The sequence below is a fragment of the Protomyctophum parallelum genome (genome assembly GCF_964188405.1).
Source record: "Protomyctophum parallelum genome assembly, chromosome: 4".
Classification (NCBI taxonomy): Eukaryota; Metazoa; Chordata; class Actinopteri; order Myctophiformes; family Myctophidae; genus Protomyctophum; species Protomyctophum parallelum.
This window is the reverse complement of record NC_139700.1, coordinates 41286772-41303166: the sequence shown is the minus strand read 5'-3', so window position 1 is coordinate 41303166 and position 16395 is coordinate 41286772. Positions and strand designations below refer to the sequence as shown.

The window sequence follows — 16395 nt, the reverse complement described above, 5'->3', positions numbered from 1 at the left end:
GCTCTGGAACAACCTGCCTCTCTCCATCCGACCTGCCCAGTCCATTGAGGTTTTCACATCCCTACTATAAACCCACCTTTTCTCTTGGCTTTTAATGTGTGTGTGTGTGTGTGTGTGTGTGTGTGTGTGTGTGTGTGTGTGTGTGTGTGTGTGTGTGTGTGTGTGTGTGTGTGTGTGTGTGTGTGTGTGTGTGTGTGTGCGTGTGCGTGTTTGCGTGCATCTGCAGTGTCCTATGTGGAGAGGATGAGACAGCATCGCTGGCGATGCTGTGAGGTCACCTTCCATTGTCCAGAGGGGGCGCTGTGCCAGCTGTGGGTCAGCACCATCAAAGAGCAGCTTGCATCACTGGGTAATGATACTGACACTGACTTAACATTGAGTTATTGGCGTTAAAAACGGCATCGTCGCCTTCTTAAAATTATGGCCCAGGTGATTTTTGTTTTGGAGGAAAAGCTTTTGTTTTTTAAATCATCTCTTCATAACACCAGCCACCTCTGGTAAAATTGCCTATATCCTTATTGAAAAGGATCATGCTATTCCCATGGCCTATATCAAGAGTGTGACCTAGGCCATTTTATTCTGCGTGAGTCACAAGACCTCAGCAAAAAAAGAAATAACAATTGTCTAAGTAACAAAAATTCACATACTACAGAGTCCAGACATAATCTGGCCTGAGTGAGGTTTGCCTAAATCAAAACATAAAGCCACTTAATCCTCTTATGTTACATAGCTGACAGACATCGTTATTTCTATGTCAATAGTCATAAATGATGTTAAGTTATAAACGTTCTTGTGTGAAATGACGAAGAAACATCTCACAGTCTGTATTTGTTTCAGTCTTGTCATTTTTCTGGAAAACTTGCACAAATGACATGGGCCATTAATTTAGAGTAGACAGTTGGTTCATAACTGAGTAATACGGACTGAACAGTGAGTTATTAGCGTTAAAACAACATGATACGGTACTTGGACAGTTGGTTTCGGACCATTACATGAATTGGCGTAAGTTCCACAGTTACAACAGCACTGGAACTTATATTACATTACTATATTGTAATCTGTAACATTTTGTATGATTCAAAACCATCCTCACAACCAATGCTAGCAAATATTGTTGTTTCCCTTCTCGGACTGTTCATTGTGTATTTCTGTTTGTTGCCAGATCCAATTAAACTGCATTAATTTAGTCTGTCCAAAAATGTTAAATGTTTTACGATTCAAAAACGGCTAAAGTAGCAGATCTGCAAGCTCAAAATGCGTTGCACCACATATCAAGCTTTGATGCTTTTGTGTGATGCTGTAGTGTGATCAAGTACATACAGTAGGGCCCGACAGCAATGATTTACAACAGCATAAACTACTACTACGTATGTGAGGAGTGGAATCAAGTGGCACGACATGGAAATTGGAGAGAAAAGGGGGTGAACATTTTCTCATAACGAAACAATGGTTTTTGGCCGTACAAGGTTTACACTCCACAGTGATGTTTTTAAATACCTCTTGTGATTGTGCTATTTAGTGCACCTTCAAAAACATCCAAGTCAATAATCTCATCACTGCACTTTGGGAAAGTTCTAAATCACTTTGAAATGCAAACCCAATGAAATTAATGATTAAACAAACTAAACAACAACCAGACATATTATAAATTGAAAATGGGGACACAGGAGAATAAAACGGGTCAATGCTGCAGGAATAAAATGGGTCAAAAATAAAGCCTGTCTGTAAAGAAATGTGCTTTTATAAGTGATTTTAAAATAATATATGACGAAGTAGAAGTAGAAGAAAGGGAGGAATCTGACTGCAGAAATACAAAGGAGACAGTACATTTACTGTTACGTACTGCAATCTATTGAGGTACTTTTACTTTGCTTGATAATTTCCATTTTCTTATGCTACTACAGCACCACATCTCAGAGCCAATACGTCTATAGTCTACGTTTCACTCCACTACAATTTGTTGACAGCTTTTAGTTACCTACTAGATTTAGTCTTAACAGTACAAAACCTGCATTCACCAATTAAGCCATATTTTATACTTTTGGCTATTCAAAAATAGCCCGATTTACAAGCTCACAAAGTGTTGCACCAATAGTAATTATTTAAGACTGATGCTAGTTTCTTGGTTTACCTGTAATCCTAGTTTACTGAGGCACTACACTGACTGTCTGCATTTGATGTGTTTTACCTCTTGGTTTAGCATCTACTACATTTAAATGCCTGAATTGAAGAGTTAACAGAGTATGTCTGTATTGCAGCATTTCTACGTTTACTTTTAAGTAAAACATCTGAGTACTTCTATGCCAGCGCTGTGTGACAGTAAGAAGGAGGTTGCCCTCATTCAACCTCCCCGTTTCTAGGACCCATTCTGCACAAAATGCTGACTACTTGAATTGGGTTTTTACTATTTTTGGCAGAGAAAGCATTCCTCTCCCCACTCTGATTAAAACGGTCCATATCCCTCTCTCTCTCTCTCTCTCTCTCTGCATCGCAGCCAACCGACCCAAGCATCTCCTGGTGTACATCAACCCCTATGGAGGCAAGCAGCAAGGCAAGCACATCTACGAGCACAAAGTTGCCCCACTTTTCGCACAAGCCAACATCTCCACCAACGTCATTGGTGAGTCGCCCCAAGAAATAATTTGTCATTGATTTATTTTTCTTTATTTTTTTCCCCCCTCCACAATTTTGTTGTTATGCCATTTATTTCCTCCCCCACACACATTTCTGTGTGTTGCCACTGCTGTTGTATAGCCTACTGACTCACCTGCCAATGAGGAGCCCTCCCATCTGGGAGGACATGGAGCCTTCGTCCTACTCCTCCCACCCATCCCTCCCTGCTGACAGGTGCCTGTCCAGTGACAAAATACCACCCTCCCCCCCCAAACATGGGCCAATTGTGTTCGTATATAGACACTCGACAAATCCCCAGACTCCGCAGTGCCTGGGCAGGCACTTGATGTGTGCGTGTAAAAAAGTAATACAATACAAAAACAAATAAAGATAGTCTATTTATTAATTAATTTCCAGTGACAAACACGCAAATAATAGGCTACATTCTATAAGCAGCCAGTGACTACAGTACAGGCTATGAATAGCAATCCAATTGCGGGGAATAAATCAATATATCCACAGTCCACACTCCATATCAGTTAATAGGTCTTGGAAAATGTACCCATGGTTATTATGTGTCAAGTGTATACAAGCTTGTGCCGCGCTGATATCATCGTATCTGCTATTTTTGATTAGCCTGCGCTAAAATCTAAAATGTCACGGAGGCTTTCCCGGTTTTTAATGGGTTCAATTTAAAGTCTTCACTTCACATGCTGCTATATCATGAACGTAAACGATGACTAGATGGAGGTGTACAAACACAATGCATGTATTTCTGGTTTCTTAAATGTATTTATTCTGTTTGCTACAGTAACGGAGTATGCCAACCACGCAAGAGATCACCTGAAGACTGACTCGGAGCTAAAGAAATATGACGGGTGAGTCGGGTGACCCATTTTCAGCTTATCTTTGTAGGCTATAATGGATCTTCAGAGTCACTACAGGGGGGCCGCCAAATCTTTGTGTGATAGGAAAAGTGAAAACACACCTGCAGTGAACATGAATCCATCATATTAATAGAAAATACAATGTGTAAACAAACAAAACACGTTGAAGGAGTAGTTCACCCTCCCGAAAAATGACTTATTTCTTTCAATTACACACATGTCATCGGTCAATTCTAGGAGACTCGGTAGGAGACTCTTTGAGACTCTGCCGGTCATCAAATTATTGGCCTAGAAATGTGACAAAAACAAATCTCCATGAATTCAAGGCTTCATTGGGTGTGTCATTGATAGAAAATAAGTTTTTTTTCCGGGGGTGAATTACTCCTTTCCCAGCAAGCACGGTCAGGACCTGAACAAATTAGTGACGTCTCGATTGGGGCCAGATCAAGTCAAACCAAGACTAGTCAGATCTGGCCCAGAATATCAACTGATTTCAACCAACATACATTTTACCCACTAAGACGGACGTCCCTGGATGAATCGGATGTGATCTGGCCTCGTCCTGAACGTCACCGGGGTCACTGGAGGACATCATCATAACGTTATCATGACGTCATTTGGCTTGCTGGGTTACGTCTACACAACACTGATGCTAGTGCTGTCAAACAAGTCCTATGAAGACGTTTAATCTAGCAACACAATTTTATCCAATATGCAGTTGCTTCGTCTCTCTCTCTCAGTCCTGTGTGTGACCTTTGACCTTTCCGTCGGTGTCCAGAGTGGTGTGTGTGGGCGGGGATGGCATGTTCAGTGAGATTGTGCACGGGCTGATCGGACGCACGCAGCGGGACAACGGCGTGGACCAGAACTGTCCCGACCAGAAGCTGACGCCCTGTGCGCTCCGCATCGGGGTCATACCTGCAGGTCAGAGATAACATGCACGCACGCTAGGGCAATTAACTTCTAGTCATTTTTACTAGTTGCCTAGTTGCCTAGTTTACTAGTCGACTAGTTGTTTAACCCTCTTAACACCCGCATTAATTTCTACTTGCAAAAAAATAGATTTCAACCTTACTACTACTTTGTACTACTAGGACTAAGACTAAAAAATATGTTAAAAAAAAAAAAAAAAAAAAACATTTTGGGGATATCTTTCACAATAATGAATAAAACATGTTCTAGACATTCTAATGATCACAAAAAAACATATATTACAATTTATTTTACTTTTATTAGGGTAAAGGTCAAATGTCTTAGGTTAAAAAAAATTCAAAATTGCACAGTCCAGACATTTTTTATTTGTGTGAATTTCAGCCTCTGTGGGGGGTATTTATATGCAAATATCATGACCAATGGCATTGAAATGGCATTGCAATGAACATCACTGATGACGTTTAGGTGAAAAAAAATAAAAGAAATAGTAATTAAATTAAATAAATTTGTTGCTAAAAAGCAACGCTGGGTCTTAGAGGGTTAACTACTATATATATATATATATATATATATATATATATATATTTTTTTTTAAACTGTACATTGGTGACTATAACTATAATCTACCTGATCTTGATGCCTACAAAATCGAGAAAGAAAGAAGAAAAAAAATAGTCAACTAAACTAGTCAACTAGTACCAACAAGGTTGACTAGTGGATTTACTAGTCGACTAGTTGAATAGTCGACTAGTTGCTTAATGCCCTAACGCACGCACGTGCACAACTGCACACACGTATGCACGCACGCACGGTGGTGGTGGCTAATTACCATGAAGGTGATTTATATATATAAACAATGACCACCTAGCCATGCATTATCCCGCTTATTACACAGCTACTTAATACATAAATGAATACATTGGCCCAGAACACAACAAAACGAGCTATTTCCTTCCTTACGGTAATGAAAGTATTCCATAAGTGTCGCGCTGGCCGCTGGGCATCTGCCCAGCTGCAGCACAGTCGGAAAACAAGTAAGTGAGTTGATCAAATAGAATCGATTTTCGGGTACTGCATCGTATTTCTTGCTTCAAAATGTTATCAAAAACATTTTTGAGAGCAATGTTTTACTGTGTGTGTGTGTGTGTGTGTGTGTGTGTGTGTGTGTGTGTGTGTGTGTGTGTGTGTGTGTGTGTGTGTGTGTGTGTGTGTGTGTGTGTGTGTGTGTGTGTGTGTGTGTGTGTGTGTGTGTGTGTTTACATGGCTGTCATGTTGGATACAGCAGTAAATCAAGCAGCACAGCAGGTGCCCTCAGGCTTTGATCAGGCCTGTTATAGAGCGCAGCGGTCTGTTATCAAGAAATAACGCTGAATTCAGCGATTGACCAATCAGAATCAAGCATTCAACCAAGCCGTGTAATAAAGCTATTTAACATGGATTGTTCTCAGTCACCATAACTGATTACAGTCATTTGGGTTTCATAAAAGCCAGCATGTCTTCTATGGAAGAATGTTCTCCAGCGAAAATAGCCTATCTACAAACTCTCTGTGTGTGAGACGCATTAAGAACTTGTCGATAGGCTTTTCTGTTGTTTTTTTTGTGCAAGTGGTCAAAGTAGCGAACGCCTAATGGTCTCGGATATTTCATAAAAGCAAAGCAATATTGTAGGGAGATTATTACTAAAACATCATAATTTTACATAATTTATTGTGTTAATTAATTGCTTAGGAAACAGTACCAGTGTGGGTGGAGACTCGGGACTGTTTCACTAATCGCACATTCAGGACGTGGCCAAATATACAACGTATTTCAGATGTGAGATTTAATTTTGCTTTAATCCATGTACTGTATTAACATAGTCGTCTCTTCTCTTGTAGGATCCACAGATTGTATCTGCTATGCAACTGTCGGGGCTAATGATCCTGTGACTTCAGCTCTGCACATCATAGTGGGTGAGTCACAACAACCATTGTATCCACTGTCCCCGTACGTACACAACAAAGGGCTATTACCTTGCTGTAAGGTTAGGTCTATAATGCAGGATTATGCACATTTATAATGCATTATAATTAGGGCTGTCAATCGATTAAAATATTTAACTAGATTAATCGCATGATTGTCCATAGTTAACTGTGATTAATCGCAAATTAATCGCATATTTTGTATACGTTCTAAATATACCTTAAATCAGTGGTTTTCAAGACTTTTCATATCAAGGCCCATTATTTATTCTGCATTTGAGCCACGGACCACCATTTGATGACATTTAGCCTTCCAGACCCAAACTAAAGAACTGTATTGATGTTGGCCAATGGTACCATTACGAGAGATAACAGGCCATGTTGATCAAAATAACATTCTTTCTAAGTTTTCTAATTCACTGGGAGAGAGAGAGAGGGGGAGAGAGGCGGGTCTCACTGACTGCCTGCATTCACATGCATGCGTCTCTCAACCATTCTGTCAAACTTCACAGTGCGTTAATCGCGCATTAAAAAAATTAGTGCCATTAAAAGGATTGTGAGTTAACTAGTTAATAGTGCGTTAACTTTGACAGCCCTAATTATAATGTACTTTTGATAACACTTGTTATACATGTGATTATCATTATGCACAAGGTGTATGAAGTATAAGACACTGGAGCAGCTCTGACCATTTGTATCAGCTCTGTAATCTTTTATTACTCGTGTGAAGTGAGCGTCGCATCACCTCTCTGCTACATCACCTCTCTGCAATCGAAATGTCAGTTTGTTTAATTCTCTCCCTGTCTCTCTCTATATATATTACTCTGTCACACTTTCACAACAATCCCTGCTCGGAGACTGTCAGGCAGTGTCAGCCGCGAGTGCAGACTGGCCTTCGCATAAATGGTCACGCCCCCTCCTACTAGAAGTAGTGGATGAATTGCCGTGTTGAACGTTGCGATGTTCGATTAGCCGCCTCAGCCACACTCGAGTTGCAACCCGATAGTAAATAATAATTAATAATAATAATGAATAGTAAATAATGTTCTGACGACTCATTTTTGTATAATTATTGATTTTTTTTATTTTCTTATTCTTATTTGTATTGTATTTCATTGAAGCACATTGACATTGAGTCCTTGCTTGTCGTGTGAAATGTTCTATATAAATACACTTCACTTGACTGCCACTCTACTGGCCAATCACACAGCATGTCAACCTACATGTGTGTGTGTTGTTGTTGTTGCTAGGAGACAGTCAACCTATGGACGTGTGCTCGGTTCATCACAACAACACCTTCCTGCGCTACTCCATCTCCCTGCTGGGGTACGGTTTCTATGGCGATGTGCTGACTGACAGCGAGAGGAAGAGATGGATGGGGCCGGCCAGATACGACATCTCAGGTAAAATGATCTCCATCAACATTATTTTGACACATATAGACTGTAAACGAAAATATGGACGAAGGGAGGAGGGAGTGGCGTTTTGAAGCCACTATATCAGAGAATTCAGATCCGTCGTCTTTTGATTTCCGGTCCCGAAACGGAACCAGAAAATACGAATGCTATTGGCCGGCTGGGGAGCGAGGGTGGGTCGATCCAGTAGAAGCCCTAGAAGTATTACCCTAATTTATCATCAATTTTAAAATTAATGGGACCATAATTTTCTAAAACACATCTCATCGTAATTGAAAGAAGAATTTAAACTAGGGACTGAAAACTTCAAGAACTTAGGACAGTGTGCTAAGCCTGGTCAAATACCCATTTACTTTAACTAGACCTGTACGTGCCCGTCGCAGTCGGCCATCGGCCTACTTGGGAACGATGCAACTTGGGAACCTAATGATATACGCAGGGCTTAAAGTTCTCAGTCCTGTGGACTGATTTCAGTCCTGAGGATTTCATAGGGGTCATTTAATGAGATCAGTGCAGATTTGAAAAAAATCTTTTTCAGTCTTTTTTGGCTTTAAGCCCTGTATATGTTGTCATAGCACCCGTCCAATTCGGCCCACTGGCAGAGCCTGATTGGTTGAGCCTCAATTGGCTGAGGCAGATGCTGGAAATTGCACAGGTGAAAGGAGTTGGCCTCATTAGGCCCACTGGCAGAGCCTGGCCCAGGTGAAAGGAGTTGGCCTCATTAGACCCACTGGCAGAGCCTGAGCAGAGCCTTTTGTGGTGGTTCTGGAGAAGCATGGGTCCAACCAACTCGATACCGGGCACTGCACTCCCTGGGGGGGGGGGGGGGACGCGTGTGTCGAATTTGAAGTCGGTGGGTCAAACGGTTCTCGAGTTATGTGCACGCAGAGATGTGGCGCATTTACTGTATAGTAGGATGACATGTTTTCTGCAACCAGGGAAATAGCAACACCTTGTAAATGAGAACTGCAGCATGTTCAATACTTCATTATATAGCCTCATTTCCAGCGGTGAATGCTTGCTGCCCGCTTATAACCAGAGGGGTCAGCGGCTCAAATCCTTGGGCCGGCTGGGGAAAACATGGGGCAGGGAAAGCAATATGCTCTGACTAATGTTCCTCGCCCCCTCCAACAATAACTAATGTTCTTTACCTTGCCCTTGAGCAAGGCACTTAACCCTGATTGCTCCGGCCTGCAGCTGTACACCACTGATGGTGCATGGCAGCTGCAATGCCCCAGGCCTGGCCTCTAGGGGGGGGTTTGGGGTTGCTGGTGCTCAGCAAACCTGGCCTGGATTAATACATTAATTTTGTCATCAGTAATTGCCCAGTTTTACACCATACCATGTTACATTGTTTGCATTGTTGCTTGGATAAATTGTAGTGCAGCAGCAAACGCACTAATGAGGATGCTGGCAGTGGAAGAAATGTCAAGCCTTTGTTTGTTTTGTTGTTATTGGGTGGCTAATGCACATCAGGAAATGAACCTGTAGTATAAAGGGTTCTACAATCTTCGTGCCGCATTTCAAGCTTTCAAGTTGCTACTTTTGATATGTTTGTGCAAGTAGGGCGTTCATTTAGCAAAAGTTAGAATATGGAAATAAGGACTTTCTGCCCGATATAATGTATGCCCAGCATGTGTTTGGTAGACATTATAGTGAAAACAGTTTTCATACACTAAAAATAATCTTTGCATCGACGACACCTCCCCTATAGGTTTGAAGACATTCCTGACCCACCACTACTACGAGGGGACTGTGTCCTACGTACCAGCTAACGACATCCTGGGGACACCGCGGGACAGGACCAGGTGTCGAGCAGGGTAAAGGCCTCACCATTCATAAATCACATGAGTCTGAAGTCTGAACCAAGACAAAAAAATAAAGACCCTCCACGGTTTACTTCCCGTTTCTGTGTGACGTGGGGATTTAGGTTGGCGTCGATTTCTTCCAATGGGAGAACACAGCCTCTGAACCGAACCGTTCTTTAGCCCCATCATGGTCACTGAACTAAATATTGGAGCCAGTCACCACAAGCCACACAATCTTCAAATCAATCAATCACAAATTAGGAGAAAATCAACTTTGTCATTGACCTTTCTCTGTCCCAGCAACTCACTCTCGCGAGATCTAGCACCAGTAAACATATGACATTTGTGAGATCTGCCGAGATTATATAAAAGAGAGTGCCGGGTCCAAAACAGACTCGTAATCTAGGTATTCTAGTGTTTCAGGTAATATTTGGTCCATGAATCCAATACCGTACTTTAATTTCAGCCGTATAAATGTATACTAAAAAAGACTAGCTCACTGTCTAGAAGTCATTTACTGAAAAGGCCTGCTTTACATTACGGCTGAAAACTTTAATTTCCATGACATTCCATTGCATTTATTGGTTTCCATTCATTTCAGTGTGACACTGTATGCAAATTGTATTCAATAAAAGCAGCAGGGTCCTTTAAATCAGTGGTTAATCTAGATATTGTCAGGTCACGACCCCCGAAAATAATCATATTTGTAATGCCATTTTCCTGTGAATTTAGTGTGCCCTGTATGAAGACTCTTCTTATTAATGTACCGGTACATAATCTTCCTGTGAATTTAGTGTGCCCTGTATGAAGACTCAAGTTATTAATGTACATAATGTACACCCCTATCTCCGCATTTCAGCTGCCTGATATGCAGGCATAGCGGGCAGCTACATTCTGAAGAGAAAGCGGAGAAATACAAGACGGACAAGGTTTCCGACAGCGGTAAGTCCCTTTTCAGATTCAGTGTAGCAGAGAGTGGCTTTGAAAAATCCTCCCCGTCAAGTCAAATCTTCTTTGGGTTATAGTCAGCGGGTTACTGTAAAATTCTGATGTAAAATGTACTGATATTTCAGGTTTTTGCTCCAATTTAAATAACGTATGGTTTTCAAGGAGGAAAGAAAAAACTCCTGCAGAGGATACAGTATGCTGGTCCACACAATCACATGTCTTGGACTCGTCACATACATTACATACGCATGCACGCACACAATGTATATATGCAAGGGATAATTGACGAGGTGGTCATTGTTGAGAAATAAACCCTGACGGGATGATTAAACCCTGAGGCGATTATTCATCCTGAAGGGGTTTATTTATAAACAATGACCGCCTCGTCGTCATCTTGCTTATTAAACGGCTACTTGATAAATAGTACATTAATAAATTGACCCAAAAGCAACAACAAAACAAAAGTATTTCCTTGCTTAACGTACAGGAAAGTATTCCATCCCATCCGTCCAGCGCAACACGGTCGCCTCGGGAAAAAAGTGTTGATCAAATAGAATGCGTGTTCTGTTACTGCTTTGATTAGACAGCGGTCTGTTATTGAGCTCATCGCTCGTTATTCAGAAATAACGATCCGCTGAATTCATTGATTGACCAATCTGAATCCAGCATTCAACCAAGCCGTGTAATGAGCCTTGTTAACCACGTACACAATATAATAGCCTTTTAACGAAGATCATTTAGTTTTAACAAAAGCTATCCCGTATAGCAGTGGTCCAAAACCTTTCAGGTTGAGACCAATAAGAGAGATTAGTGGGACCCATACTAGTGAAATAGCCAATCTCACAACGCAGCACGAAGCGCAAATACATTCATTATTTGTTTTAACATGTATCTTTTATTTCAAAAAAAGAAATATATTTTTTTAAATGTAGGAAAAGAAAATGAACCATGAAAATTGCTTTGCGACCCACAAATGGGTCTCAACCCACTGTTTGGGAAACGGTGCCTTATACCGAACCTTTTGAATGTGTCTGTTTCAGAGGGAGATGATGGCGGGTGGAAAACGATCCGAGGCAAGTTCTTGGCCATCAACGCAGCCAGCATGAGCTGTGCGTGTCCCCGCAGCCCCAAGGGACTGTCCCCGGCCGCACACCTGGCCGACGGGACCACCGACCTCATCCTGGTCCGCAAGTGTTCCCGCTTCCACTTCCTCAAGCACCTCATCCGACACACCAGCAAAGACGACCAGGTACACCATATAGCGTTGCCGAAAGGCAGAAAGAAACCTTATCTCCATGCTTTAATATTTTAGTGTATTTTCTTTTCTTTTTTTTTTTACAGTTTGACTCCATAAAACGCATTTTAATCAAATATTCTACGCTGCCGAGATTGTTTTATTACCTTTAGAGCATACGCTGAATTATTTGGGCTTTTGATCCATGAAAAAAGGTTCCTCCGTTTGTTATGAACGATCGCACCACCCGCCATCTTGGTGCGCCGCAAGACCGCAGCACAAGACCCTCCTCCATGAGGAGTTGTACCCCGTTCATTTGCATTGGCCTCAATTTCCCAGAAGCCCTAGCAGCCCACAGCATGTGTTGATTTCCGGTTTCGTCATCATAACATGAAGGTCTCGTCTCCTACTCTGCGGCAAAGACGGAGTTTCTTTTTAAAGGGATTGTGACATTTAAAAAAAGGTTTTGGAATTGTTCTTATTTTTTTTAGGTTTTCTAATCTCAATTGCACCCAAAAAACATGAACTTTTAACATTCAGTAGATTTTCTGTGATCTGGGGTTTTCTGGCTCAAACAGGTGCTCTGATTTGCCGGCAGTAAGTGACATCACTTACTGCAAATCCCATATATGTCAATGGGATTTGCCAGCAGATGTCAATGTTTCACTGTGTTGCCTGTTTTCATTGTAGCTCAAAAGTAGCTCCAAACCCCAAAGAAAACTTCAGACCACAGAAAATCCACTGAATGTTCAAAGTTCAGGTTTTTTGGGTGTAATTGAGGTCATAAAACCTAAAAGAAAAAAGAAAAAGAAATGAAAATGAATGTCATAAAACCTTTAATTATTACAATACAGCGGATTAAACGCACAAAACAAAATAATGTCGTAGTAAGTGCCATCGAACCCTGGATTAAACAATTAGCGGCCGTCAAACGCCCTTCTTGATCATACTACAGCGTCACACAAAAGTAGCAGATCCACAAGCTCGAAGGCACACAATTTCAATCCGGGAAAAGTAACAGTTTTGGACATATGAGGTTTCCACCTGACAGAGACTTTGTTGATCTGGGTCAAGTGTTTCTAGCTTGTAGATTTGTTCTTGTTGGCAAGTGACACGTTAAGCCCAACGCACACAGGCTGCGCAGCGTAGTGGCACAGTATCGACGTGCCGCACATATGCAGCGCTCTACCGCGCGGCTGGCAACTTGGTACAGTCGTAGTAAAAACAAACAATACAACACTTTCACCGCACGGCAACTCCTGGAAATAGAACATTGGCGCATTGGAGAGCCGTGCGATGCGTGAACACGCGTCTGACGCAGCCGGTGTGGGATAGGTCTATTGAAAATAACGGAGGCGGCTGTTTTGACGCGTGTCGTTTGCAGCCTGTGTGTGTTGGGCCTGGGACTGTTTTACTAAATTCCTGTCCTCCTCCCTATACTTTCTCTCTCTGTCTCTCTCTCTCTATCTCTCTCTCTCTCTCTCCCTCCGTCTCTCCAGTTTGACCTGGCCTTCGTGGACGTGCACCGTGTGCGACGTTTCCGCTTCGTGCCGCGCCACTGCCAGAGCGACTCGGACCTTGCGCTGGACCTGCATCAAGAGAACGGAAAGCGCCTCTTCAGCCACATCTGCCGGGACCACCCGGCGTGCGGCTGCGCCCCCGACTTCAGCAGCTGGAACTGCGACGGCGAGATCCTGCCCCACACAGCCATAGATGTCGGGTATGTATCCAAAACATCCTATAGTGACACACACTGTAGGGTCAAAACCTTCCATGTCCAAAACAGTCTCTCTCTCTCTCTCTCTCTCTATCTCTAGTTTGACCTGGCCATCTTAATTCACACATCACTAAGTGCAATGAATGGGCTCATCCCTACTGTAACTGTATGTTCCCCGGGTTATATATGAAGCATTTGGAACTAGCACATTTTGATAAAACAGCAATTTTTTTAACTAGCAGCTGTAGATGTGAAATTAATCAAGACGGAGCAACTACATGACCCATTTTACTGCCTGAAATGAATAGGCTGTTTACAAACAAGCTGCCAGAGACGAGCAACGATTGTCTGTACTTCTCTTCTGTGCCGAATAGTACCAGCGCTTCTGGCTGGACAGAGCAGCTGGCCTGGAGCTGTCTCTGCTCTCTAGTCTCTACCTACGGTGCTGGGGATGGGTTGTATCAGTGGCGGAAGGTTCCTATAACGGCAGTTATAGCCTCCCGGCTCATGGCTCTTTACAGACGGGCCGACGGTACACAGACAGCAGCCTCTCCGCTGACCGTGTTAGTGTTGTGTTGCTGCAAGAGACGGAGTGTGAATGAACCGTGCGGTCACTGGAAGAAAGCCACCGTATTAGCATTTGAATACCTGTTCTGTGAACACCGTAAAGGTCTGTGCCTACGTGACAAAATAACCAGGGGAGCTTCAGCCTTCAGTCAGTGGGTGCTTTTTGGCTTATTATTTTGTCAGTGCGTGCTTGTGCCCTCAAGCACTCCCTACTCCCCCTGCTACTTTTGCTATTTTGCAATGTGAATCCTGAGTTTCGGACGTTATGAGTTTTCCACCTGACAGAGACGATATCCATCTACTTTACTGCTAGTTTAAAACTTCAATATTTGCTACTTCGTTACAGTTTGGGTTGGTTGGGACCCATGTTTGGGTGTCGGACAACCACTTTTATCCATACTGCGCCTTGAAAAATAACTTTATACATTTCCTACAAAAACCTTTTCAAGTTTTGATGAATGAAAAACAACCTTTGGGCCAACTGCCTTCCTTTTCACACAAGGTTAGCCATTGGCTACTTTAGCTAGTGTTTTATTGTATCTTTGGGTTGATACATAATTGCTGTGGCTGAATTTTGTAAATGTATTCATGAATGTATTCAAAATAAATGCAGGCTTTAGGTGGAGGCATAATTAATCAGGATGGAGAGTTGTTAAAATGTATTATTATTTATTATTGATGGTCACCTAGTAACCGGCAGGCAAGGCGTAATGTGCTCCACATTTGTGCGGTGGTCTGGGGCGCGATGTCAAACCGCCAACCTTCTTGCCCGCCAGCTCCATCATGTAGGTCGAATCATGTAGGTGTATTCGCCAGCATGTAGGTCGAATATATGTTCTCTTCAGTACAAGTACAATTATTCAAGTACTAAGATTATTAAAGTAAAATTTGTAGGTATCTTTACTTGAGTATTTATATTCTTGTGATACAGTACTTTACACTTATACTCTACTATAGGCCTACCTAATAAGCTAATAAGCCAGACTCAAATCACACTGTTGTGTGGTATTTGGCAGGTTTTTTTTTGCCAACGGCTGATTCGGTCTGGCTTATTAGCCAGGCTATACCTCAGAGGCAAATATTGTACTTTTTACTCCACTATCTGCAATTTATTCAAATGGTTGGCTATTTGTAAGAATAGCAAGAACATTGCTTTACAATGACAACACCTAATCGTCATAATTCCACATCATGCTAATAGCAAAAAAACCACTGTAAATGTTCTACCTACCAACACCCCACCCCCGCCTCCAATTTCAGATTCTTTCAAATCCTAATATTTTAGATTTTCTTTCTCTCTCTCCCTCCCAGAGTGCACTGCCAGTTGATCCGGCTGTTTGCTCGAGGGATTGAAGAAACCGGGGTGTACGAAGACCTCACCAACAACCCGTGTGCAATATAAGAACCCCCCCCACCCCCACCCATAGACACTGGATATGTCTTAAACTGCGTTTTGGAGAAGATCACAACTTCAGAGGTAGACTGATGTCAATATATACCCCAGCCCCCGTACACACACACATACACACACACACCAATATGTGTTCAAGATCGAGATTCCTGTGGCTTTGTGACACCGGGGGTGGGGGTGGGGGTGGGCAGGAGGAAAGTGTAACTATTTTTATTCCAGTAGCGCAGTGGTTGTGGACCTGTGGGCTCGGGGCCGGGGCCTATCTATCGGCTGCCATGTTAAGTGGTCAGATGGGTGGGCCAGATTTCAAGTGGGGCTCTGATTCAGAAAAGGTTGAGAACCAACTGCAGTAGCGCAGAAAAAAAGACAAAGAAGAGCATCGTTCCCTTTTGTTCCTGGTGCAATCCCCATGGTTGTGTCTTGATACCGACGGGGATGAAGGTTGAATGGTGTCTGGTGTCTCACTTCATTTGAGTACCCCTAATCAGCCCCTTTAATACTTAGCTTAAATTTACTATACTTAACCCATTTTGACCTTGGAACGATTCTATGAATTTCTTCTACATCCTGACAGTTTTCTGAAAAAGTTTTTCTGTCAGTGTTTCTGTCAGTGGTTCTTCGATTTTTCAAAAATAGCAGACCTACAAGCTCGTGGCGCACTATAAGCTTGTAGATCTGCTATTTTTCAATAGCTAAAGCATAACATAATGCTAACACCAAAAGGGGTTACTGCCCAAAATGGGCTAAAGGGATATTTCACTTAAAAAGAAGCTTTTGGTCATTTTATCGTCTACTCGGGTTTATGCGAACACCCCAGACCGTTTTTAAATTACTTGATTCAGTATTTAGATATTTGATATTCATTTTTCAAAATAGTGAATCAAGCAACTTAAAAACTGTC

General features: G+C 42.2%; 1 protein-coding gene across 2 annotated transcripts in view; it reads left to right on the top strand.

Annotated features, from left to right (window-relative positions):
• Positions 1-16012, top strand: part of cerk (ceramide kinase) — a 39141-nt gene extending 23129 nt beyond the window's left edge. For both annotated transcript variants that reach the window (XM_083763882.1, XM_083763881.1), the window contains 11 exons: positions 227-349; positions 2495-2620; positions 3425-3491; positions 4279-4424; positions 6311-6385; positions 7645-7797; positions 9524-9629; positions 10477-10559; positions 11606-11814; positions 13299-13519; positions 15395-16012. In XM_083763882.1, coding sequence (XP_083620008.1) covers positions 227-349; positions 2495-2620; positions 3425-3491; positions 4279-4424; positions 6311-6385; positions 7645-7797; positions 9524-9629; positions 10477-10559; positions 11606-11814; positions 13299-13519; positions 15395-15485 — 1400 coding nt within the window. In that variant the 3' untranslated portion in view covers positions 15486-16012. The remainder of the gene's footprint in view (positions 1-226; positions 350-2494; positions 2621-3424; positions 3492-4278; positions 4425-6310; positions 6386-7644; positions 7798-9523; positions 9630-10476; positions 10560-11605; positions 11815-13298; positions 13520-15394) is intronic.
• Positions 16013-16395: the final 383 nt, after the last annotated feature.